This window comes from Onychomys torridus, chromosome 11 (assembly GCF_903995425.1).
Source record: "Onychomys torridus chromosome 11, mOncTor1.1, whole genome shotgun sequence".
Lineage (NCBI taxonomy): Eukaryota > Metazoa > Chordata > Mammalia > Rodentia > Cricetidae > Onychomys > Onychomys torridus.
In genome coordinates this window covers 38251610-38277121 of record NC_050453.1, presented here as the reverse complement: position 1 = coordinate 38277121, position 25512 = coordinate 38251610, and the positions used below count along the sequence as shown (strand labels likewise).

Genomic DNA, 25512 nt, shown 5'->3' with positions numbered 1-25512 from the left:
CACACACAGGTATTATGGTGGGGTGCACACATGTGTATTGTGTGTCTATGTGTGTGTATATGCACACAAGGTGGGGTGCATACACATGTATTGTGTGTATGTGTAGCTTCCCCACAGTAAATGAATACATGTAAAATACTCACTCTCTTTTACAATTTTGTGGTGCAATCATGTTTTCTTCATAAAAATGTGAAAGTAGGTCTCACCTTTCTTTGAATGTTTTGGGGATTTTTTCCCATGTTTGTGTTCCTCTCCTTGGCTCCCTTCCCTTTGTTCAGATTCTTCTTCCTCTTCCTCCTCCTCCTCTTCCTCCTCCTTGGGGCTTTCTATTCTTACACGTGAATCCTTCCTGATTTTCTTGGCCATTTCTTCTAATTCCTTCTCCAGATCTCTGTTTCTTATGAGGGTGTGATGAAGTTTCTCATTTACATCATCAAACTTCTCCTCCGCCTGTCTGGCTCTGCTGTCAATCTGTCTGATGTGTACAAAATCCAGGAAAACACAACAGAATGGAGAGGAGTGAAAATGTATCCTTCCTTCATACAGAAACTCATGGGAAAACCACTGTGGGAGAAGATGAGCCTGGCTAAAGGGTGCAAACATAGGAAGGGGGCTTCGGTGTTGGACGGACGGAGCCTTGAGGGCCGAAGAGCTATGGCACATGACAGCTAAAGTTATGCTGTCACTTAAGAATACAATGTGGATCTCATTTCCTAATGAGACCTGACTTGGTATATGTGAATTCCCCGTCAATAGCCAGAGAATCCTCATCAATGGTTCATTTTAGATTCACATAATCAATAGAACTCAACAAAACCCATAATGTCCCTTCTTTTCTAACACTCTAAAGGCAGAATTTACAATCCAGAAAGCCAATTTGAACATGATTTTATATGATGAGAGGACAAGTCAGGCCTGGTGAGAGGACTGGGTAAGTTAAAGTACTGCCGACCTGCCGACCTGAGTTCAATCCCCTGAACCCGCGTGACAGACGGAAAGAACGGACTTCTAGAAGCTGTCCTTTGACCTCCACATGCAACACAGTCATACAGACAGACACACACACACACACACACACACACACACACACACACACACATACATGCACACAAGGTAAATAAATGTAACAAAACATTAACTGTCAGATATATGTACATATATATATGACACAGATGTATGACATGGATTATATATGTATGATCGGCTCCTCTCGGTTTCATCAGACATCTTAACTGTTACCCCGTCAACTCTGGGTTGGTAACATTCTTTCTTAAGCTCAGCACTTTCTCCCGGTTCCATTCTTTTCCTTAAGTCATCTCCCAAAACTACACTTACTACTTGAATCATCTGCACCCCTTTCCCGACAAATGTACACACTGCAAATAGCCACACCAGCTCCCATCTCCACTGCGGGTTCAGGAAGGACTTTCTTACCACAGCAGTGTAGCTCATTGCCTCTAGCCAAAGAGTTTCAGTTGTTCATCCCTCTAGTGAGGCCAAAACCAGCCAGACAAAGGTAAGCTAAGAAGTGTGGATTGCTCAGCCAAGCTTCTGGCCCACGATCTTCATCCTCTTACCATCATGATACTTCATACTTACAAAAGCTTCTCCTGCATGTGTTCAATGACAGCCATTACTTCAAGATACTTTGGCTCCAATACACCTTTGTAAGCTGGTTCTCTCTGACAAAGAAAATATGTGAGGTGACTGTAGTTGGAGTTTTCCTGCCTGGCCCAGTCAGGACAAATCTCTCTCACCCGCCAGTCCCACAGTCTCTCAGACCTAACCAAGTAAGCACACAGAAACTTACATTGTTTAGAAACTGTATGGCCGTGGCAGGCTTCATGTTATCTGCTTCTTCTATCTTAAATTAGCCCATTTCTGTTAATCTATACTTTGCCACATGGCTCGTGGCTTACCAGTGTCTTTACATGTTGCTTCTCATGGCGGCGGCTGGCGGTGTCTCTCTCCAGCCTTCTACTTCCCAGAATCCTCTCCTCTCTTGTCCCGCCTATACTTTTTGCCTAGCCACTGGCCAAACAGCATTTTATTTGTACAGAGCGATATCCACAGCAGGTGACTGAACCAAAAGTCCCAACAGTTACTGGTCTGTCTTCAGGAATGTCTAGAATATTCTTTTCTATTGCTCATATTTATCTAGTAGAGGATTACTGACAAGCCTAACACCAAAATGGCCAGAGACACTGTGGCCAAATAGCACAGCAGATTCCAAATCATTCACACGACGTGTAGGTGTGAAAGACATTAGTGCAGGAAAGAAAGGTAGGAGAAACAGTAACAAAAGGAAATGTGGAAATGCTTTAAAAGAAAGAAGGGTAAACATGTTTCTCTAATGAATCAAAGAAAGACAATAATTCAGTTAGTTATTAAGAATTTACTGCTAATAACTTCACTTCATATATATCATTGCAAAATCCCGTAAGATTTTTACATTCCTTAGGGAATGTCGTAATTGCTTAAAGGTGTAAATCTTGCCGGGCAGAGATGATGTCAGGGGCAGGGCCGGAGCGCCTTGTTTGTGTGCACGGCCTCCTTCCGGCATTCACAGTCCTCCACCGAGTGTGTGGCAGAGATAAACATGGAGGCGCGGCTCTGAGAGGTGCTCCGGACTCTCCCTGCCTGTGCCCACACTCCTCTGCCCCTTTAGGCCAGTCTCTGTCTGAGACCCACCTTCAGCATTTGGGCTCGCTCTTCGAAGCACTCCTAAGGGCTCTGGCCTGGACGAACCTCCCTGGCCTGGAAGTGCCTTGGAAAAGGTGTGGATCCAGGCCAGCCTCCTACAGATACAGTTTTCAGCACCCAACTCCCTGCCCTATAGTGTGTGAGCACTGTCTGCTTAGGACATACTTTCCTGGAGTCGTGTACTTTGAGGGCCCTTTCCTATCATTGTTATAAAATCGACAAACTGATCGCTGCTCTTTTTGGTTTGTTTTGGTTTGGATTTTTTGTTTGTTTGTTTGTTTTTGTTTGTTTTTTTCCGAGACAGGGTTTCTCTGTGTAGCCCTGGCTCTCCTGGAACTCCTCTGTAGACCAGGCTGACCTTGAACTCACAGAGATCTGCCTACCTCTGTGTCCCAAGTCCAGGGATTAAAGGCATGTGCCACCACCACCCAGCAAGTCACTGCTCTTACTGTCTATTCCTGGGGTATGTAGTATATTTGGTAGGAAAATCGAGACCAGTCCTTTAGCCCAAATGACAGGGAAGGGGAGAATGTCTCATCTTGAGTTGAAAACACTGCTGAGCCCAAGTCTGCCTCCTGTTTGTCTTTCCAAGGATAGTCACATATGATCCAGCAAAACTCGAGACATGCCCATGCCTATGGACAGTCAGGACCCCAGAATTTAAGAAGACTTTTATGTAGCCTGTTTCTAGCGTGTTGCTGCTTGCTGGCTAGAGTAGCTAGGCTCCAGGCAGCCCTATTCATACAGCTGAGCACCTGAATTAAGCCACAGTGTACTGTCTGGTAGTGCCTGCTGAATTTAAACATTCCGCATCTCCACCAGTTAGTTGGTCTGAAATCTCCGTGAGTTTGAGCTGTGGGCTCTGTAATAAGATCTTGGGGGCCCCCTGGTGGTAGAATCAGAATCCATCCCTGGTGCATGAGAGGGTTTTTTGGAGCCCACTACCTATGTATGATGGGACACATCTTGCAGCCTTGAGGCATGGGGAAGGGCTTGGACTTGCCTCTACTGGATGTGCCTTTCCATGGGAAGCTTTGCCTTCTTGTGGGGGGAGTAGGGGGGGGGTTGGGGAGGAGGATGGAGGCGGGAGAAGGGAAGAGGGGGATCTTTGATTGGTGTGTAAAATGAATGAAAAATTTTTCTTAATAAAAAATATTGTCACAGATTATTCATGAATGAATATATATATATATATATAGAGAGAGAGAGAGAGATAATTTTTTTTAAAGATCTTGGAATGATTGTGACCCAGTGAAGGCCCCCAAACGCTCCTATGCTAAAAGCTCTCGGGATTAATGAAATTGAGCCTTCCCCGGAGGTAAGAGTAACCTTTCCCAGGGAGGAGAGGCAAGGCTTAATGGGTCTGAAATGTCCCCAAAGGCCACACGCTAAAGGTCTGGTTCCCAGCTGGTGGCAGCATAGGACGTGATGGAGACTTTAGAGGCTATGGTCACTGGTACCCTACCTTGAAGGGTATAGTTAGCACCTTTTTCTCTTTTCTCTCCCTCATGCTCCTTTTCTTCCCCCTCTCCCCTTCTCCCTTCCTTCTCTCCCTCTTCCTACACCCTTCCTATCCTTCCCTCCCTCGCATCTCCTTCCGCTGGGGAAGGCAGCGCTGCTCCAGGCATGCCCCTGCTAAACTGCCTCACTCCCTGCAGCGCTGCACACTGGAGCCAAGTGACGGGGCTGAAACCAGAGCAAGACCGGAACCATTTGAGCTGACTAACACAACCTGTATCCCAGAGCGCTAAGTCCCATCCCATCAGTGGTCCTCAGTGAGTCCATCCCATCAGTGGTCCTCAGTTTTGTCCCCAAACTACAGGCTGTTAGCTCCCCTCTGCTTTCTGCCTGTCTCCAAAGCTGGATCCCAACACCTCCTCTGGACGGAACAGCAGGGTTTTGGCTTCAGGGAAACAAGTTCAGGGCAGAACAGCTTTGTCTGGGACTGGCGGGTTTGTATTTTCTTTTTAAAGAACTTGTCTTAAGACTCTGTGTCCCATGGTACTGTCACTTCCTAAATCTGCCCCAGAGTGGTGATGACAGATACGGAGCATTATTTAAAAAATGTCTTACAGGACTGCACTTTGGGGAAATGTGCTTGTAATTCCCCCATGTACTCTCCTCACCCCAACTGTGCCCTACATGACTTCTCTGAGTTCTTTCTGCTGTTGGTGGGTTTTATTATCTACAGTGTCCTTGTATAAACTCACTGCCAATCCCCTCTCCTCTAGGCCTGCCCTCCACCTACATGCTGTCTGCCACTCTCCACTGTGGGGCTCCTTGGTCCTGTGCTTAGCCACCTCGGCTAATGACTCACACCTCCTAACAACTGGAAGACTCCTGATTCTTTTGGTTGAGCAATTTGGTGACATACTGATCCCCTCCCCAAACCCAGAAAATACACACATGAACATACACATAAAGTGTAGCACCAAATTTCAGGAGACTGGTGGAATGAAGCCCACCATAGACTCCTACAGAGAGACAGAAGCCCAGGAGAGCTGACCTAAGTCTGCCATGGTCCCAGAATGAGCTTTCTATGGAGACACAGAGAATGTGCTGGGTTTTTGTTTTTGTTTTTGTAAAGTCAAGATGGAAAAATAAATAAGAGTCTTCTAAAGTTAGTGCTATAAGAAGAAAAAAAACTGCAAAATACATTAACCAGGAGTCACCTGAGAGGATAGACCCATATTGTTTTCAAAGAACATTAAGGGGTAGCTTTTGGACTTCCTAATTGGGTTTTAGTTACATACCCAGGATGAAAATATATCTTCTTCAAACAGAGGTTTGGAATGAACGTTTTCATCTTTCCCAATGTATCGAATGGTTTGTTTTTTGTCTGTAGATGTTGATGGTTCCTAGAGCCCAGAAAAACCAAGGACTTGTTAGCCCGCTGACATGTGTCACCCAGCAGGGCAAGTCACCCAGAGCCCCGTCTACAACCCTAGCTTTCCACTGGTCTCCATTCAGCAGGCCTGCTCTGACCACGGCAAGGGGACGAGGGTGTGGGGACAGGAGGAACGGTTATGATCAAAACAAAGAGGTTCGTGCCAGCCCTCAAGAACAGTTATGGCTAGTCTTGGTTGTCAACTTGACTACATCTGGAATCAACTAATACCTAAACAGCTGGGGACATCTATGATGGGTTTTTCTTGATTAAATCATTTGAATCAGGAAGACCCAGGGTTTTTTTAATTAACTTTTTTAACATTTATTCTTTGTGTCTTTCACATCATGCATCTCCATCCCATTTATTTCCCCATCCTGTGTATCTGCCCTCTGCCCTTGAACCCCCAGCCCCTAAATAGAATTAAAATTTAAGAGGAAAAAAGAAAAGAAAAAAAGGAAAAATTCATCATGGAAACTGTACTGTGACACAGTGAGTCACACAGTGTACCCTTTTATCCGTATATCTTTACTTGAGTGTGTTCATTGCAAAGAGTCTGGTTCGAGGCCGATGGTTTCCACTACACTATCGATGATGAGCCCTCACTGGGACTCCTCTTGGGTATCCTGTTGCTGCTCTGTGTGGAGATTCTGCAGGACCAGCCCCTTTATGTGCCCCTGCAGATCATGGATGTGTGGATGCTTGGAGTGGGCCAGCTCATAACCCTGGATCTGCGCAGGGTTGGTCAGCCCACCAGCTCTCCCTTGTCTTCAGCACCAAGGTGAGCTCTCCTGCATTGCCCTGGCTAGTTCACCCCTTGCAGCGATGAGCAATTGGCAGGGCCAGTTCTCCTGCTTTCGTGCCCTCAGGTTTGGCTCTCCCATACCTGCACCATCACAGCTAGCTCTACTGTGATGCCCAGGCAAGGTGCAGGGCCACTCTCCAATTGCTGCAGGTGGTGAGGGGCAGGAACAGCTCTCCTGCTCCTATGACTTAACAGCCATCTCTCCCACCCACCACAGGAGGCGATGGTTTGGGGGGGGGGCAACTCTTCCTCACCCACGCCACCATATGGCAAATGAGGGGTGGGGCTGGATCTCCTGCATTCACGTTCTCAGGGTGGTTCACCTGTACCCCTGCCAATAGGGTCAGCTCTGCTGTTCTGCCCAGGTGAGGTGCAGGGCCCACTTTCCCAAGTGCTGCAGCCAGTAAGGGGGATGGTTGGCTTCCGTGTCTGTCAGAGGCAGCGGGGAACAAGGTGGTGAGAGAGCTGCCCCTGCCCTCACCAGCTGCAGCACTCAGGGGAGCAGATCCTGCACCTCGCCTGGGCAGCACAGTGGAGCCAGCCCTGTTGGTAGAGGTGTGGGTAAGCCAGTCCCAAAGTTATGAGTGTGGGAGAGCTGTCCCCACTACTCATCTGTCATGTGGTGGTGTGAGCAGGGGAGAGATGTCTCATGCTCATGTTCTGGGACCATTCACCTGCACCACCACCACCACCACCACCCCATAGACAAGGTCAACTCTGCTGTGTTGCTCAGACAAGGTGCAGGGCCCACTTTCCCAAGTGTTGCAGCTGGTAAAGGGGAGGGTCAGCTCACTTGCCAGCTGGAGGTGATAGGGGCAAGGGGGAGGGCATCTTTCCCTTGCTCCCACCACCACAGGGCAGATGAGGGAGGCAGCACCAGCTGTGCCCTCTCATGCCCTCAGGGCTGGCTCACCCATACACCCCTATCTACAGTGTCGACTCTACTCTGCTACCCAGGCCAGGCACAAGGTCTGTTCTCCTGAGTGCTGCAGCTAGTGAGGGGCGACGGGAGGAGGGCATCTTTCCCTCACCCATGCCACTATAGGGCATACCAGAGAGACTAAGACCTGCTCTCCTATTCCCACGCCCCTGCAAACATGAAGACCCAGTTTTTAATCAGATCTTTTGAGTGGAAAGATCCACACTTCTAATCTGTCCACACCTTCTTCTGGCAGCCTATATAAGGACATGGAAGAAGGAAGCTTCTCTCTCTTGCTGGCCAGTCTGTTCCTTCACCAGCATTAGAGTCCTTCTTCAGTGACTACTGAAGCCAGCTGAGACATGACTGGACAACTACTGGGACTCCTGGGTCTTCCACTGGTAGACAGCCATTGCTGGACTACAGCCTAGAGCCATTCTAATAAGTACACACACACACACACACACACACACACACACACACGCACGCACGCACGCACACACGCACACACGCATGCACGCACACACACACACACACGCACACACACGCACACACACACACGCGCGCACACACGCACACACACGCACACACGCCACCACACACACACGCACACACGCACACACGCGCACACGCACACACGCACACACGCACACACGCACAACCGCACGCACGCGCACACGCACACACGCACACACGCATGCACGCACTAACATAAAGTGTAGCACCGAATTTCAGGAGGCAGATGGAATGGAGCCGCCATAGACTCCTAAAGTAATGGTGTTCTGCAGAGAGACAGAAACCAATCAAGAGCTGACTTAAGTCTATCATCGTCCCAGAGTAAACTTCCTGTGAAGACATAGAAAAGAGAATGAGGATTTTCTATAAAGTCAAGATGGCAAAAGAATCCTAACCCCTAACCATATAGAGAGAATGAATATTTTTATAAGTTCTGTCCCTCTAGAAAACTCTGACTGATACAGAAACTCGGCACAGGAGGGAAGGCAGATAAGAAGATGAACAGTCATGGAATATGATGGCTGTTAGCATAAAGGTGTATTCTAAGGGCTGGATGCACACACAAGGGGGCCCTGCTCACAGAAAAAAAATATATTTGAAGACTGAACAGGTACTAGGAATCAGTAAGGGTTCTTCTGCCACAACTGTCTGGGTTTGAGTGCTGATTCTGCTATTTGAAACTATGGTTTTAGGTAAATTCGTCAGCCTTTCAGAGCTTAAGCTTCCTGTCTATAAAATGAGGCAATATATACCTAAGTTGTTATCCTGGACAACATGCACAGCATAGAACTCATGATCTACACTCAGTTCCTGTAGCTGTCATTGTATTACCACCACTATAAACGTTCGGGTGGGTTTTTACTGCTGCAGATTTTCCCGCAGGAGTAGAGAGCCGGGGTAATGAGAAAGTTCGGACAGGAGGCAGGAAAGGGCAGTAGAGGAGCTGAAGCAGAGGCCGAGGGAAGAATGAACTTCTTTGGGGAGATGGAGCGATGAAGAGATGAAGGGAGAATGGAACAGCAGCAGGGAGGAGGACCGTGTTGTGTTGTGTTGGGATGGGGTGAGTGAGGAGGACCGTGTTGTGTTGTGTTGTGTTGGGATGGGATGAGTGAGGAGGACCGTGTTGTGTTGGGGGTGAGTGAGGAGGACCGTGTTGTGTTGGGGGGTGAGTGAGGAGGACCGTGTTGTGTTGTGTTGGGGGGTGAGTGAGGAGGACCGTGTTGTGTTTGTGTTGGGGGGTGAGTGAGGAGGACCGTGTTGTGTTGTGTTGGGGGTGAGTGAGGAGGACCGTGTTGTGTTGTGTTGGGGGTGAGTGAGGAGGACCGTGTTGTGTTGGGGGTGAGTGAGGAGGACCGTGTTGTGTTGTGTTGGGGGTGAGTGAGGAGGACCATGTTGTGTTGGGGGGTGAGTGAGGAGGACCGTGTTGTGTTGGGATGGGGTGAGTGAGGAGGACCGTGTTGTGTTGGGGGTGAGTGAGGAGGACCGTGTTGTGTTGGGGGTGAGTGAGGAGGACCGTGTTGTGTTGGGGGGGTGAGTGAGGAGGACCGTGTTTGTGTTTGGTTGGGGGGTTGAGTGAGGAGGACCGTGTTGTGGTTGTTGTTGGGGGGTGAGTGAGGAGGACCGTGTTGTGTTGTGTTGGGGGTGAGTGAGGAGGACCGTGTTGTGTTGTGTTGGGGTGAGTGAGGAGGACCGTGTTGTGTTGTGTTGGGATGGGGTGAGTGAGGAGGACCGTGTTGTGTTGGGGGTGAGTGAGGAGGACCATGTTGTGTTGGGGGGGGGCGAATGAAGGAAGCTAATGGAAACATGTGGATTAGGAAGAAAGAAAGTCACAAGGGTCAGTATCCCGCAGCTGTGGCTACATCTGGATGGGGAAAGAGGGAGGCCAAGCGTCCACGACACCTGCTACCACCTTCTATGGCTCTTATCATCTTCATCTTTGAAAAGATAAAGGGAAGGGAGAAACCAATGCTAAATAATCACACATCATTTTTGCTTGCCTTCTTGATTTTTTGTTTGTTTTGAGACAGGGTCTCACTGTGCTGCCAGGCCTTGAACGCCTGCTCAAGCGATCTCCCGCCTCAGCCGCCCAGGTAGCTGGCGCCCGTCACCACGCCCAGCAAAGACTCTTACCTCTTCCTTCGCTTCCGCCTCCTCCTTCACTTCCGCCTCCTCCTTCACTTCCGCCTCCTCCTTCCCTTTCGCCTCCTTCGCTTCTGCCTCCTCCTTCCCTTCTGCCTTCTCCTTCGCTTCCGCCTCCTCCTTCCCTTCCGCCTCCTCCTTCCCTTCCGCCTCCTCCTTCGCTTCCGCCTCCTCCTTCCCTTCCGCCTCTTCCTTCGCTTCTTCCTTTGCTTTCGCCTCTTCCTTCACTTTCGCCTCTTCCTTCGCTTCCGCCTCTTCCTTTTCTTGAATTTTATCCTCCTGAATCTCAATTTCGTCTTCATCATTACCAATAAATGGCTTTTCTGGGTCAAAATAAATTTTCGTAGCTTCCTGTAGGATGTAACAATATTATAGCTGTAATTCATGTGCACAAATCTTAGCAATTTCATAGAAAATGAGCACTAATTCCACAACCGAGTATTCTAGTATCGATAAAAACACAAATGAGCTCATCACCACCAGGAACAACAATCGCTCCAGGGAGATCTGATGGCCTCTCAGGTACCTGCACTCATGTGCACAAACCTACACATATTTAAAATAAAATCTTTAAAAATTAAAAAAAAAAAAAAAAGAGCACACATGGCGGTAACAACGGTGCTTCTCGTGCCCACAGTTTGCCATTTTCAGACAGTACAACTGTATGGATGGGGCGGGAAGCAGGAACGTCCGACCTACTACAATGGGGGGGCAGAGGGCCGGTCAAGGGAGGCAGTGGTGGTAGGGTGCTCCCTCTTGTAGTGTGAAAAGGGGAAGGGGGAAGGTAGAGGGCCCTGGCAGAAGCAGTGTGAAGAGCAGTGGTTCCCATAAGACAGAACCTTGGAGGCAAACGGACCGAAGAGGGACAACTGTAACCCAGGACGGGACTGGCATGTCAGGAGACTGGATTGTCTCAGAAAGGCGACAAAACATCCAAAGGTTGGCAAAAAAAAAAAAAAAAAAGATTAAACTGATTTTCATTTTAGATCAGAAAAAAGGAAATAAGGAAAACTCAAGGCGAGAGTGAATACAGTGTTTGTAGCAGTAAAGAGAAGGGTGATCCAGGAGATACTGAATTACCGACCAATAGCCAGGAAAGAAATGATTAGGGAAGGTGCATCTTAACTGACACATGGTTGATGGCTTCTGCCACTAATAGATATGCCCTCTTCTGGCCTCCGCTGGCACGTGCACTCATACTCATATAATACACACACAGTTTTAGAAATGAAATAAATCTTAAAAAGAAAATAGAATGTTGTAGTAATAATTCATGAATAGACAGACCAAAGAAAAATAATAGAAAATCTATCAGAAATAGACTTTGTTTAATATGGCCAAGTATTGGAAATACTATACTGTCAGATATTAACTCAAACATTGAATTAGGGGATTTAAAAAAAAAAAGACAATTATTAGCAGTTGGTAGAAAAAGATACAAGGAAACACAGCACATTTACTTCAGAAGAAAGACTAATCTTCAGTGCTCCACTGCTCATCAAAAGCACATGACCATTTCAGAGAGCACCTGTCAGCAGATATTCAAACCCAGGCACAGTGATTGAGTTCGAATGCCCCCGTTAGGATTCATGAGTCAGATTCATGGAAGGCTGAGGGACATTACCTTTTAGGTGCCTTCTGTACTCATGTCACAGAATGCTATGATTATGTGCACTTTTTAAAAACTCCATGTGTTGGGCTGGAGAGATGGCTCAGAGGTTAAGAGCACTGGCTCCTCTTCCTGAGGTCCTGAGTTCAATTCTCAGCAACCACATGGTGGCTCACAACCATCTGTAATGAGATCTGCTGCCCTCTTCTTGCCTGCAGGCATGTATGCAGGCAGAAGGCAGAACATTGTATATATAATAAATATATAAATCTTTTTTTAAAAACTCCATGTGTTTACTGTTTATTTGATAGAGGTCTTTTGTAGTCCAGGCTTGACCTAGAAAGGTGACCTTGAACTCCTGATCATCCTTCCTCTACCTCCCAAGGCTGGGATTACAGGAGTTTGTCACTATACCCAGTTGACTCTGTATGCTTAAGTGTTTCCCCAATTCAGTTTGTAACCACAGTCATGACTGTGCTACTCCAGCAATTTTCTAAAATTATGCTGCAATTTAAGATTTATGATGTCAATGAAATCTTTCAGGGGTTAATTCAGAAATAATTTTGACCAAGATCTGGGCAACACAGAAAAGGTTTTGTTGAAGATGCATTTTTAAGGTGATGCTTCAAATCCTATAAATGTTTACATAGAAATGCCTCCTTCCTTCTCAGACCCGGGAACATTAATGTGCATGCTATCAGATCATACCTGTAAAGTATGGCTGTCATAGCAACCGAAGCTTCTTCAGAATTTCCTGGAGGTGCATGCCCTTCAGTCGGAGACCGGAGGACTATGTGGTTGCCGTTAAACAATCACTATACACTGATCTGGAATCACGGGTAAAACTACAGGATTAGCCAGGTGCGATGGCTCACACCTATAATCCCAGCATTTAAGAAGCTGATGAAGGAAGGTTGTCACAAGTTCAAGGCCAAGGCCAGCCTATCTCAAACAGTTCAAGCCAAACTGTGCTACAAGAGAGAAAGGGTAGTGAGTACATCCTAAGGACAGTCTCAGCATGTCCCACACAGGCAGAGGTAGACAAGCAAGACAAGGATGAAGAGACATAAAGAGGATAGAATCCGGAACTTTTGTCTTGTAAGGAAAGTTTACCGACGGAATGAACAGTTCAGGGCCAGACGCTAAAGGGAAGTCAGCTAAAGGGGGACTGAAGATTCTAGAGCAGGTATAAAGCCACCAGCAACTCACAGTAGATTTAGAGTTTTATCAGAACCCACTATGGGCCAGGTTGTGTCTCAGGGGTTGCTCAGCTGGGTAAGATCAGTGCCACTGGGGGAAAAAAAATTATGGTGGAAGGAGAAAGAGAAATGAGGCAAAAACCAAAGGACAGATTTTTTAGAAAGGAAGAAATCTCCATGTTTCTAAAGTATTTTCATATTGGTAGATGGAACTACTGGGAAGATGTTGAAGATGAAAAGGAGAGAGGCTAGTCCACAGATGAACGAACTACTCAGAAGTCACACCCCGGTGACTACAAGGAGGGGCGCACAGAAGCAGCTGGCCTGAGGAAGACTCCAGAACGTCCATCTGAAGATGTAGATTCAAGACAGGTGTGGCGGTGCACAAGGCAGGCAGATCTGTGAGTTCCAGGTCAGCCTGGTCTACAAAATGAGTTCTAGGACAGCCAGAGCTACATAGTGAGACCCTGTCCTGTAAATTCGAACACAATTTTTTTTTTAAAAAAGGCTCAACAGCTAAGAGGGTTTGCTGCTCATGCAGAGAACCCAGGTTCAATTCCCAGCATCCACACCAGGCAGTGCACATCTGTATGTAACTCCAGCTCCAGGGGATCCAAAGCCCTCTTCCAGCCTCCAGCTCCATAGGCTCACGCGCGCGCACGTGCGCGCGCGCACACACACACACACACACACACACACACACACACACGAGGTGGGGAGGGAGACATATAAAAACAAATCTTGTTTTATTTTAAAACAAATGTTTTTCCTTAGGAGGAAGAAGAGCTAGATCAGAAGCAAACCTCTTCTGGTGGGGTCTACAATGAAGATGCAGAACAGGGATTGCGGAAAGATGCTGCTACTTGGCCCCTGAGATTGAGGAAGAACCTGAATGTGACCTTACTAATGACCGCTCCACTCATCTCCTTACCAGCCGAATAATATCAGCATGTGGTAAATACCTCTTCCCCAAGCAGCTGCTCTGCTTCCTCATATGTCAGTAATTTCATTTTCCTGCCTTTGATATTAGAAAGGAGGTGCGAACATGTGCTGATCCAATCGTAACATTCTCTCTGGGAAGAGACACAGTGTAATTACTATGCAGGGAAAACAAACAAACTATCCCAACGCACTCATTGACTCCCATTAACCTGCTAAGCACAACTCCTCTAATTAGAGCACCTTTCTGTTCAGTTAATTCAAAGACTTGCTCAGAAGTGTCTGTCTTACTACAAATGTAGACCTAAATCACATTATCTCTCTCTGACAGGGTTTGTGATCTAGGTTGTAATAAAATAAAGTGTGATGAGATACCATAAAACCAGATGCAGAAGGATTCATGGGTTTACTAACATTTAAATGATCTGTCCTAATAAATTTTATGCAATTGACCATGTTAACATGACTGTTTGCTAATAACAATAGCGTTGGGTGAGGATTACTTCTGAGACTGAATCAATCCATCTCGCAGGGAAGCCCCCTAACATAGCAAATAAACAACTCAAAATAGCTTCAGGAAATCCCTAAAACTGACCAGATTCACTAGACTCCTCCTTCCCCAAGAGTACATAAATAGTAAAGACTTCTGAGAGTTATAAACCCAGCAGCAGAGACCAAATGGGCTGCCTGAAAAAGGCTCAGACCAACTGAACCACCTAGAAAGGACACTCCCCAACCTGTTGGCTTATCTGCAGGCTGTGCAGTGTGCTCCAGGTTCCCAGCTTTTGTGAGCTTTTATGCTGAAGTGGGCTTTGGTGATACAGCTGACTTTGAGTGATTTTTGTTCCTGTAAGTAACCTCTCATTTGTATTCCTATAAGTAATCCCAATAAAACTCACTGATTCACCAAACTGGACATTGGTACAATCATTACTTTGGAAAATCTGTTAAAAGCAAAACATAACAAAACAAAACAAAACTAAGAGAAAAAAAATCTTACCCTCATCTTCTCCAGCTCCTGAAGTTCCTTAGCAGGGTTCTTTTTTAAGTGAGCAGCTCGACTCAGGGCCATTGCTCTTACCATGCCTATGCAGCAGCTGGAGCAGGGCAGAGACAGAGATGCGGTCAGTACTATGATCTGGATGAGTGTAACCCCAAGGATCACAAGCTACAGACTTGGTCCCCTCCTCCCGAGATGGCACTATTAGGAGGTAGTGGAGGCTGCAGGGGGTGAACCCACTGGAGGTGTGCCCATGGAGTGGACTGTCTTTCCCTTATCCCTATGTCTTTCCCTTTTGCTGGCTTGCCATGAAATGAGGAGCTGTTCTTTCACAGACTCTTGCCTGGCCTCAGGCCCAAAGCACTGGGGCCAAGAGGTCATAGACTGGGACATTTCAAACTGTAAGCCAAGACAAAACTTTCCTCTTTATAAATTAATTATCTCAGGTACTTCATTATAGTAATGAGACACTAACATTCCTAGAATGATCCTTTAAGTGCTTAAAATCCAGACACCACTAACCATGATAGTTTTCTATAATAATTACAGTACTGCTTCACTGGGACAATAATTTGTCCTTACTAAATTTCTCACCCTTGTTGCCTTCCTGTCCTCCATTCTTCTCATCTCTGAACATTTGTAAACTTGAATTGAAATAAAGGACAGATTCAGTTTGTCAGTGCGCCAATTGTATGAGCTACTTCCAAAATTAAAAATAACCACAGGCAGCTCTCAATTTAATTCAGGTTATGATTTTCATGTCTCATCTTTACTTGATTTGAATCTTCACACTTTGTGAATCTTCTTTCTAATTTTTTTCTTTGTGAAATGGTATCTCAGGTAGCCCAAACCAACCTCAGACTCAACTATGTAGCTAAGGCTGGCCTTTAACTCCTGGTCCTCCTGCTTCTCTCTCCTAAATACTGGGATGTGCCGCCACATCCATATTTTTTTGTTGTCTTTGGTTTTGTTGTTGTTGGTGGTGGTGGTTTTGTTGCTGTTGTTGTTTTTGTTTGTTTTGTTTTTGAAAAAAGGTCTCTCTGTGTAGCCCTAGCTGTCCTAGAACTCACTATTAGACAAGAGATCTGCCTGGCCCTGCCTCCTAGATACTGGGATTAAAGGTGTGAGCCACCACACCCAGCTCAGATATTTTGCTTTTTTTTGTTTTTATTTTTCAGTTTTATAAAAGATCATTTAGTGAAAAACAAAAGTTATATATTTAATTTTTCATGGAATTGGAAGCATCTTGTTTAATTTTCTCCCTCCCCCCGTCATTCACTCCCTCCTCCTCCCTCTCTCTTTCTCTGTGGTGTGTGTGTGTGTGTGTGTGTGTGTGAGAGAGAGAGAGAGAGAGAGAGAGAGAGAGAGAGAGAGAGAGAGAGGAGACTTGCTAAACCTGGAGCTTACTGTTTTGTCTAGACTGACTGGCCAGCAGATTCCAGGGATCTGCCTATCTCTGCCTTTCCCATGCCCACCACTAGGGACAGACACAATGCTTGTCTTTTATGTGGGTGCTGGTGATAGACCCCAGGTACTCATGCTTACAAGTCAAACACTTTACCCACGGAGCCATCTTCCAAGCCCCAAGACTGCAAGAATCTTAACGCTTCCCAGTACATATAAAAACATTTATGCAAGTAAGCCAGTCCTTTTTAAAAATGAATGCTCGGGTGTACAGAGCATACTTCCTAGCCTCCCTTTGCCAATATGGTTTCCAAATGGAACCTGCAGTGCCACTGGGCACAGTGTTGAAGCAAGCTGGAAACCTGAACTAAGATTTCTTTCTTTTTCTAAGACAGGAATTCATTACATAGCCAGCCTAGCCTTGAACTCACAACCCTTCTGCCTCAGTCTAGTATTCCTTTCAAGGTCTTAAACTAATACCAATTGTTACTTCACTATGTGTTCTACCTGCCATGCCTTAACCTTCAAGTGGACAACAACGCAGGAAACAGCGGGTGTCACCTGTGCAAGTAGCAGGAGTACTGTGCCAACTTCTTGGCCAGTGAAATTGCATTCAACTCTAATTCTGCGACTTCCACTTCTCGTTCCTCCCTCCTCTGTAGTTCTTCCTCCTCCAGCTTTGGGAGAGTCTCTTCGTTAGTATAGTCAGGGATCATTATGGTCAGCAAGTTGACCATCCACTTGATCATGGCTATGTGCAATTCATCCATCTGTTAAAATGATCACAATCCAAACAACCATTTTAAAACAACAAAAGCTACATCCCATTTAAAGAATAGAAACAAGGAGGGGGCTGGGGACGACGACAACTCAGTCTTTACAGCTGGTAGGTAAGAGAGTTCAAATAAATGCTGGATGGGCATGCCTGCATACCTGTAATCCTAGACCTGGAAGGCGGAGAAGGGATCCCCAGAGCAAGCTGGCTAGCAAGACGAGCCATATAGGTCTATTCTGAATTTGGTTGAGAGACCTTGCCTCAATTAATAAAGCATTGAGGCCTTCACACACATGCTCACATGCACCTGCACACACATATGCATGAAACACACACACACACACACACACACACACACACACACACACACACCACTTATGGAAAGAAAACAACAACAACAACAACAAAAAAAGGAGTCATCATACCCACGTCAAACTTTTAGTAACCCATAAATCTTAAAGAAATCAGACAATTACTTAATTACTGTAATCTTATTGTCTCACTATCTTATGTTAAACTGGTTTTTGCTTCTTCAGCTTGACTAGGGTGTTAAGTCACTAAAGTTCAAGTTTCCAAATTGTGCCCAGGGCACTCTAGTGCTCTACAAATCACTCAAAAGGACCTCCATAAGATCTTTAATGGAAGGAAGCAGTGATTAGGATATGTGCTCCACACAGCATGAACGTGGCAGCCCACAGCTTCCTCCTCAGATGCATATATCACTTTTAATGATATTGTATCTTTTCAACGTTTGCTGTTGATGGTTACATGGAAAGACGACATGAAATAGGAATGTGAATACTGATGTGTAGGAGGCACAGAGGTCCTTGTGTTCACAGAAGCACTGGGGGAACCTAGAATGTTAGCACATGGGGCTGTTCCTTCAAGGGAAAGAATTCAGTACCTATCATCCACCCTGAAGACTGGGAGCAGACATGCATTCTAGCCCAACAATCTTTGTGCTATCTGAGTGACCAGAGACCACACTGGACCCTTCCCCAGACCCTCATCATGAGCTTGTTTATGTCAGTTCATCTATAGAACCTATCTTTATGGAAGGTGTCACATGTACTTTACAAAGAATTTTGATATAGTCACATCTGACTTTTATTTAGCTGACTTTGTTCCTCAAAGAGATTTATGTATGCTTTATTAGCACACAGGACTGAGTTAATTATCACCAGAAAAGTTTTCATCAAATTGTGCTGTGCTTAAATATGCCTAAAATAAACCAGTCAGGATCAGATTCCTGACATTTGAACCAACACTGGCTACTTAGTTATATTGAACCCAACTGTCTTCTTGCCTTTCTAAGGGGCACAGCCAAGGCAACACAGTCCTCAAATACCCAGCTGCCTTACTTGAATTACCAAGCTCCCAATTGTCTCTAGGCTTCCACATCATCTATCTGGATTCTACTTTTTAAAGATTTATTGTTTTATATGTGTGTGGATGTGGATGTGCATGGAGGTGGGAGGTGCCCTTGGAATCCAGAAGCCATTTTGGACCCCCTATTTGGAGTTATAGGCCATTGTGAGCTGACCAATGTGGGTGCTAGGAATCAATCTCTGATCCTCTGCAAGAGCAGCAAGCTCTCTTAACCACTGAGCCATCCCCACAGCTTCTAGGATTTTAGTTTCCACTGGCTTTAGGTTGTTCCCTTTCCCAGGCTGCTATAGCACTTTCTAAATATCTCTACTATTGTTCACTTACACCTCTAGCTACTCAATTTTTCTGGAAGTCTCTTTAAGGCAGAAACCATTGTGTTCATTCCTAAATATCTCTACTATTGTTCACTTACACCTCTAGCTACTCAATTTTTCTGGAAGTCTCTTTAAGGCAGAAACCATTGTGTTCATTCCTTAATACCACATAGAGTCTTTAGCAGGGAAAAGCTACTCCATGCTTGTTGAATGGATAATAAATAAATAAATAAAATGTGGTGATCTACCCAGCTTCCTGCCTAGCAGGAACCCAAAGCAATGTTGGTTAATATGTATTTCATACTTAATTTAATGCATCGGGACAAAAGGTAATCTTGCCTGAGGAAGAGTTAAAAAGGCTGCCATCCCTCTTACCCACTTTCCACCTGCTCAGAGGTAAATGCATTCCTAATAGCTCTGTCACATTCCAATGGCCTGGATGATACTACCACTGAAATGGCCTATTTTTTGCTTACCTAAAACATCAATCCATCTTTGAATCTCCCCATGAAATCAACATAAATGGATAAACTATTATCTTCATTTCTGAGTTATATAATAGAAATTAAATGGCAGAATCAAGGTCATGCAATTAGTCAGGTGAATTTAAAATTAAAACAAAAAATAAAAAGATTATCATTTATTTCCATGATTTTTAACAAATAGAAAAGGAACATTATCATTAATATACTAAACAAATTGGCTGGGATTCTGATTCAGAGCTCTCAAGACAGAGGTCACCATGGAGTGTTTGTTTCTCTTTTATGATCTGTGTTGTAGAATATTGGTTTAAGAAGTGTTATATTTGTTTATGCTGTGCAATATTTGTTTAATGATGCAAAGATGTGTTGCTGTGTTATTTTGCTTTTCTAAGACACCTGATGATCTAATAAAGAGCTGAATGGCCCATAGCAAGGCAGGTGAGAGGGATAGGCAGGGCTGGTAGGCAGAGAGAATAAACAGGAGGAGAAATCTATGCTTGAAAAAGGAGGAGGAGTGAGAAAAGGAGAAGGAGAGGAGGGTGCCAGGGGCTAGCCACACAGCCACACAGCCACACAACCATACAACCACACAGCCACACAGCCACATAACCACACAGCCACACAGCTAGCCACTGAGTAAGAAGGAAAGAAAGGTATATAGAATAGAGAAAGGTAAAGAGCTCAGAGGCAAAATGTAGAAAAAGAGGAACTGGAGAATTTAAGTTGAAAAGCTGGCTAGAAACAAGCCATGCTAAAGCCAGGCATTCATAACTAAGAATAAATCTCCATGTATTTATTTGGGAGCTGGGTGTAGTAAAAAAAAAAAAAATACTGACTTGCTGCAGTTACACTAGTCTCTTCGAGAAAAGGGGGCTACTCAGTGACTTCTTAGCTGATGTTTAAAAATAAATAAATAAATACAGCAGGATGGGGTGGGACAGGCCTGAAACAGCAACACTCTGAAGATTGTAGGACAAGGAGGATCAGGAGGTAGAGGCCAGACTGGGCTACACAATAAAGTCAAGGCCAGTCTGTGCTATGTAACAAGACCCAGTCTCAAAAATAATAGTAGTTAATTAACTCATTTTTAAAAGAATACTTAATTTGTCCCTTCAGAGTATAAGTGGAAGTTGGGAGTATAGTTCAGTGGTTAAAGTATGGCCTGGCACATACAAGGTCCTGGCTTAGTTCCCAGCATGGAAAAACAAAACTCTCTCTCTCTCTCTCTCTCTCTCTCTCTCTCTCTCTCTCTCTCTCTCTCTGTGTGTGTGTGTGTGTGTGTGTAATAGTGAGTAATTGAAATATGCTAAAGACAGGTTATTTTGTTAATCCACAGTTGTTTGCAGCTCCATCTCAGTGTCAACTGGTCGCTGAAAATGATCATAGACCAACAGACCAACCTTACTTATTTACTTACGTGTGTGTGTGTGTGTGTGTGTGTGTGTGTGTGTGTGTGTGCGTGCGTGCGCGCGCGCCCAGGCTTTCCTAGAACCCACTATGTAGCAGGTTGGCTTTGAGCTGATGATGATAGTCTTCCTGTCTGAGCTTCCCAAAGGCTGGGATTACAGGTGTGTGCCACCACACCCCTCTGGATTACTTCTTTACACAACAGCCTGAAAGTAGTTTTCTAATCTGTTATAAAATCTTATGACTAAAAAAATGATTCAATGAACTGAGATTTCAGAAAATACAGAAAAACTATTCTGTCTGGATACTGTTTGCAAGATCAACTAATGGACATGGTGGCAGATGGTAAAGAACCCACTGCATAATTCAGACTCAGAAACAAGTGTCATCGTGTAACAAATACAGCTAATGATGAGCTTCACTTCAGACCTGTGTCTCTTTGTGAGCTGTGGTTTCAGGGGGAAAAAAGCATCCAAGTAAGGTGAGCTCTGGAGCGACCCCCAGAGGCTTTATTGTGACCTGCACCTGCCCAGCTGGTGGAAGGTCCGATCACATCCGTGTTTTGAATCATTTCAAAATTATCTTAAAATACTGAGGTTTTCACAGATCTCTTTTGACTTTTGTATATGTTTTTATAAAAGAAAAGATTTTAATAATTCTGGTGTGCAAATTAGTCACAACAAGTTAGAAATAATTTTTTCTGCAATTTTTTTTTTTATTTGCTAAGAGAATGACAGAATAAAGGACTTCCTGCACAAACCTGAAGTCCAGAGTTCAAAGCCTGGGTAAAACCTGCGTAGATGGTGGCCTGCCTGTGCCCAGGGCTCACAAGGTAGAAATGGGATCCTTAGGGCAAGCTGCTTAGCTGACTAACTGAGTTAGTGACTGAATCCTTGAGGCCCTGGTTCTGTGAGAGAATACTCCTCAGCAAACAGAGACAACGGAAGACATTCACCATCACCCTGTGGTCTCTACACACATGCTCATACGTATGTATGCTTGTGAATATGCATACACACAGGCACACACATCACACACTGATAAAAGAACTTTGAAAAAGTTGACACACCAATGTTGGAGTCAGGCAAATAGCACAGAGCAAATGGAACAAAGGGGAACAGTGAAAACTGGAGGTGGGAAAACGGACCAGGAAGCAGAGTGGAGAGCTGATGGACAAGAGACCAGGCGCTTCCACTTTCAAACCCATGCTCATAGTTCCCAGAGGCGGTTCAGTCTCTCACCTCCCTACATGGACTAACTATAATATCACAATGTTAATAAAGAAGGACATAGGACCTTCCCAAATGCTCCTAAAACAAAGGATGAATTCTAGAATACAAAAGAAAACAAACAGAACTCCATGGATCTAAATTCCTAATGGTAAATCGAGCATTTTTCGAAGAGGGTTGCTATAGCAATGCCATGAGATACTAACAGTGCTAGAATGTTCTCCTGTCACAAGACAAATATTGAGTCCTATCATGTGATGCCCCCTCTGATAAACTTTTTCATTCTCCACTGAAAATCATTTGAATAATTACTATGTAAGCTTCTAGTTTGCACTTTCCAGTGCCTGCTTTAAAAGGCCCTGTTTTTCCTTGAAGAAAATCATCCCCCAACCAAAGCAAAATCGAATCCTGCAAAGCCACACAAATACATACGTGTCGAAGAAGTTCAATGTTACCATTGGTGATTTCATTGCCTATCTTCAAAAGCCATTGTCGAATCATGCCAAATATATGGCTTTGGAGTGTCCTGCAGGACAAAAGCAGGCAAGAAAAACACAAGAGACTTGAGAATATACAAGTCACTGTCAGTGGGACAAAAGCAGGACATAGTAAGTGTGGGTGTTGAGAAGTTTTGTGAGAACTTAGACGAAAATGATTCAAAGCCCTGAGCTACCAATAAGTTGGTCAGGTTGAGCTAGCTTCCTAACTCCTAGACAGGTGTCCGCTAGCATGATGCACTTGGAGCAGTGCACAGTCTACTTGCAATATTCTCTCTCCACTGTAAACAGCATGCTGTTCACTCCTAGGCTAGGAGGACCTTCTTGTGTAATGCTAATTAATTTTAAAATTCGCTCAGTGATTGGCTGCCAGCATGACAGTGTGCAGGGTCAGCACGGCCCACTTCCCAAAACAAACAATGAGAGCTAACTTTGAAAAACTGAACTGAAAGCTTCCAGAAATGATAAGAAAGAAAAGAAATTCAAAGAAACAATGGCTGAAAATGACCCAAATTTATGGAGAAATAATAACACACAAGGTTCAGCAGTCTCCAGGCAGAATAAACACAGAGATCCATAAACAGATGCATCGAAGTGAGAATCAATTAAACCAAAAGGTAGTTCCTTGAAAAGGAGGGTTAGTTGGGCTTTCTATTGTTGTAATAAAATGTCATGACCAAAAGCAACTCGAGGAGGAGAGTTTATTTCAGCTTTCAGTTGTGGTCCATCACCCAGGGAAGTCAGGGCAGGAATTCAAGGCAAGAATCTGGAGGCTGAAACTGAAGCAAAGGCCACTGGCTTGTTTCCCTCGGCCAGCCATGTCAATCATTGATCATTAGACAGACTTGCTACAGGCCAATCTTATGGAAGCATTTTCTCAATTGAGAGTCCTGCTTCCAAAATGATTCCAGTTTGTGTCAAGTTGACATAAAACTAACCAACACAATAAGTGTTTAGCTGCAGTTACCAAGAAGAGCAGAGGCAAGGTCCGACGGCTACACTCAGAAACGAGAGAAGGGATGGTGGTGACTCTTGGGAACCAAGGACAGGAACATGGCTGTAGTTCCGATGTGGCTTGAACGTGTCCCTCAGAGGTCACTGTGTCAAAAGCCAGTTCTCCATGCAGCGACATTCAAAGGCAGTAGAAGCTGGGGCTTGAGAGATGGCTCCGTCCTTACTTGCTGCTCAACCAGGGGACCCAGGTTCAATTCCCAACACCCACATGATGGCTCACAACCATCTGCAACTCCAGTTCCTGGGGGCTGATCCATTTCTCTGACCTCTGGAGGCACCAGGCACACGGACATACATGCCAGCAAAACTCCCATATGAATAAAATCATTTCTAAAAGAAGTAGTAGAGTCTTTGAGATGCACCTATGCAAGCAGGGTCTGCCGGACCCTTCAGGGAACACACTGGAGAAAGGTGTTTAATCGTCACTAGACGAAGTAGCTGATGCCTGCACATTTCTAGATTTAGTAGCAAGGTGAAGTTGAGAACTTTACAGAGCAGGAGAGAAATACCAGAATCTGTCCTGGAGGGATTGGCTCTCAGTGAGGAGTGCTAACCCAGATGTGGGAGACACGGCTCAATGTAAGCTCAGAAAATCTGCACAGTGCTCCAGCAATGGGCAATCTGGAGGACAAAAAGAGAATTCAGAGAGGGAATGCATAAAGGGCACCTGCAGGAGATGTCAGGGTTTTGTAGGGCTGGTACAGCTGTGGAATGCCATTTCACAAGGCCCTCGGCTGAGCTGGCATCCAGCAGCCTGGGACCCTCTCTGAACTGCCCTCTCTGGAAATTCAGCAAGACACTGCTGGGTGGAGAAAGGCCTTTCTTTGGATTGGTAATTGGCAAGGTGGGAACTCAGCCAGAGCCTACAAGGGGGATTTCAACCCAGGTTAGAATAAGGATGCCTGAGGACAGAAGGATGGCACAAGGGTGGGGCACTTGCAACAGGTCTCCTAAAGGACATCCCAGAAGCCACTCACTGACCAGACTAAATCTGTAATCTTATCTCCCAAAGGAAAGAACCCAGGTGAGAAAAGGACTGTTCCCAGATGCAACAGGCTTCTGGGAGCCTGGGAAGGACGACCATGAGGCTCAGACAGGAACCTGAACCCGGCAGACTGTCAGCAGGCCAGCCTGCTTTCATAGGATGTGCCCTCACCCAGCTCGGTCTGCCTCACAATCATCCGTCCCCTCTTTAGTTAAGACACGGTGTCATGTGAGCTAGCCAGCTCTGTCCTTCCTAGTTCTTGACCCCACTGTGGTAGCTTGAGTAAGAATGGCCCCCACAGGCTCAGTCACCCAGGAGTGAAAGGATTAGGAGGTGTGTGTGGCCTTGTTGGAGGAAGCTTGTCACTGGGCCTGGGCATTGAGGTTTCAAAGGCCCATGCCAAGCCCAGGGTCTCTGTCCCTGCCTGTGGATCAGGAATTAGCTCTCCACTACTCCAACACCATGCCAGCCACCATGCTCCACACCATGATGATAATGGACTAGACCTCTGAAACTGCAAGCGAGCCCCAGTCAATGCTTCCTTTTATAAGAGGACCTTAGTCATGGTGTCTCTTCACAGCGGTACAGCAGTGACTAAGACCCCTTTACCATTCTTTAGTTTCCTCTCTCAGAGAACACAGGCTGCCCAGTCTGTAGCACCCTTGTGTCTCAGATCTGAGAGCTGGGAATAGCTTTACCTCATTGCACTTCCTTATCTCTCTGGTCAACCAACCCTCAGCCAAAATGACCTCATCCCCTCTCCTGCCCTAGAGTTCTCCCTTCATACCTTCTTTCTCTGCCCTTTCTCTGTCTCCATACTAGCTACTAGTCATACCCTGAGGACGTTTTCTCTTCTTCCTTCCTTCCTTTCTTTCTTCTTTCTGTTTTCCTTCCCACTCCCAAACATAGTAACTAATACTAACCAATGCACACAATACTATTAATACCTCCTTCTAAAGTGATTGGCACTTACAAGATGATTTTTCTTTTAATACCACTGTATTTTGATAGTGGGCCTACATTTAATGGTGATTATTTTTGCATTCCTTTCATATGAACTGTTTATAATGGAAAAATGCAGAGAGAGGGAAAGCACATTAGTGGTTGATTGGGGCTGTCGGTGGGGGAGGGGTATAGGCTAGATGGGTTATATGGCTTGCTTGTGTTTTTTCCCCAAGGGTTAGTGTTGGGGAAGCTAGGCTTTTTGCATGGTCATGACACTTTCAAGGGGGCGTGGCCTACTAGGCGGTCTTTAGGTCACTGCAGGTCCTCTCAGGTCCTCCCCCAGAAGTCGCTGGGA

At 45.4% G+C, this 25512-nt stretch overlaps 1 protein-coding gene across 1 annotated transcript in view; it reads right to left on the bottom strand.

The window, feature by feature from the left end:
* Window positions 1-273: 273 nt before the first annotated feature.
* Window positions 274-25512, bottom strand: part of Axdnd1 (axonemal dynein light chain domain containing 1) — a gene marked incomplete at its 3' end in the record, with an annotated part of 72761 nt that continues 47522 nt past the window's right edge. Inside the window, exons 17-24 of the mRNA XM_036201962.1 lie at window positions 22149-22242; window positions 16682-16890; window positions 14717-14813; window positions 13740-13850; window positions 10204-10320; window positions 5457-5561; window positions 1600-1682; window positions 274-475 (exon numbers count right to left, since the gene is read on the bottom strand). Of these exons, the coding sequence (XP_036057855.1) occupies window positions 274-475; window positions 1600-1682; window positions 5457-5561; window positions 10204-10320; window positions 13740-13850; window positions 14717-14813; window positions 16682-16890; window positions 22149-22242 (1018 nt within the window). The remainder of the gene's footprint in view (window positions 476-1599; window positions 1683-5456; window positions 5562-10203; window positions 10321-13739; window positions 13851-14716; window positions 14814-16681; window positions 16891-22148; window positions 22243-25512) is intronic.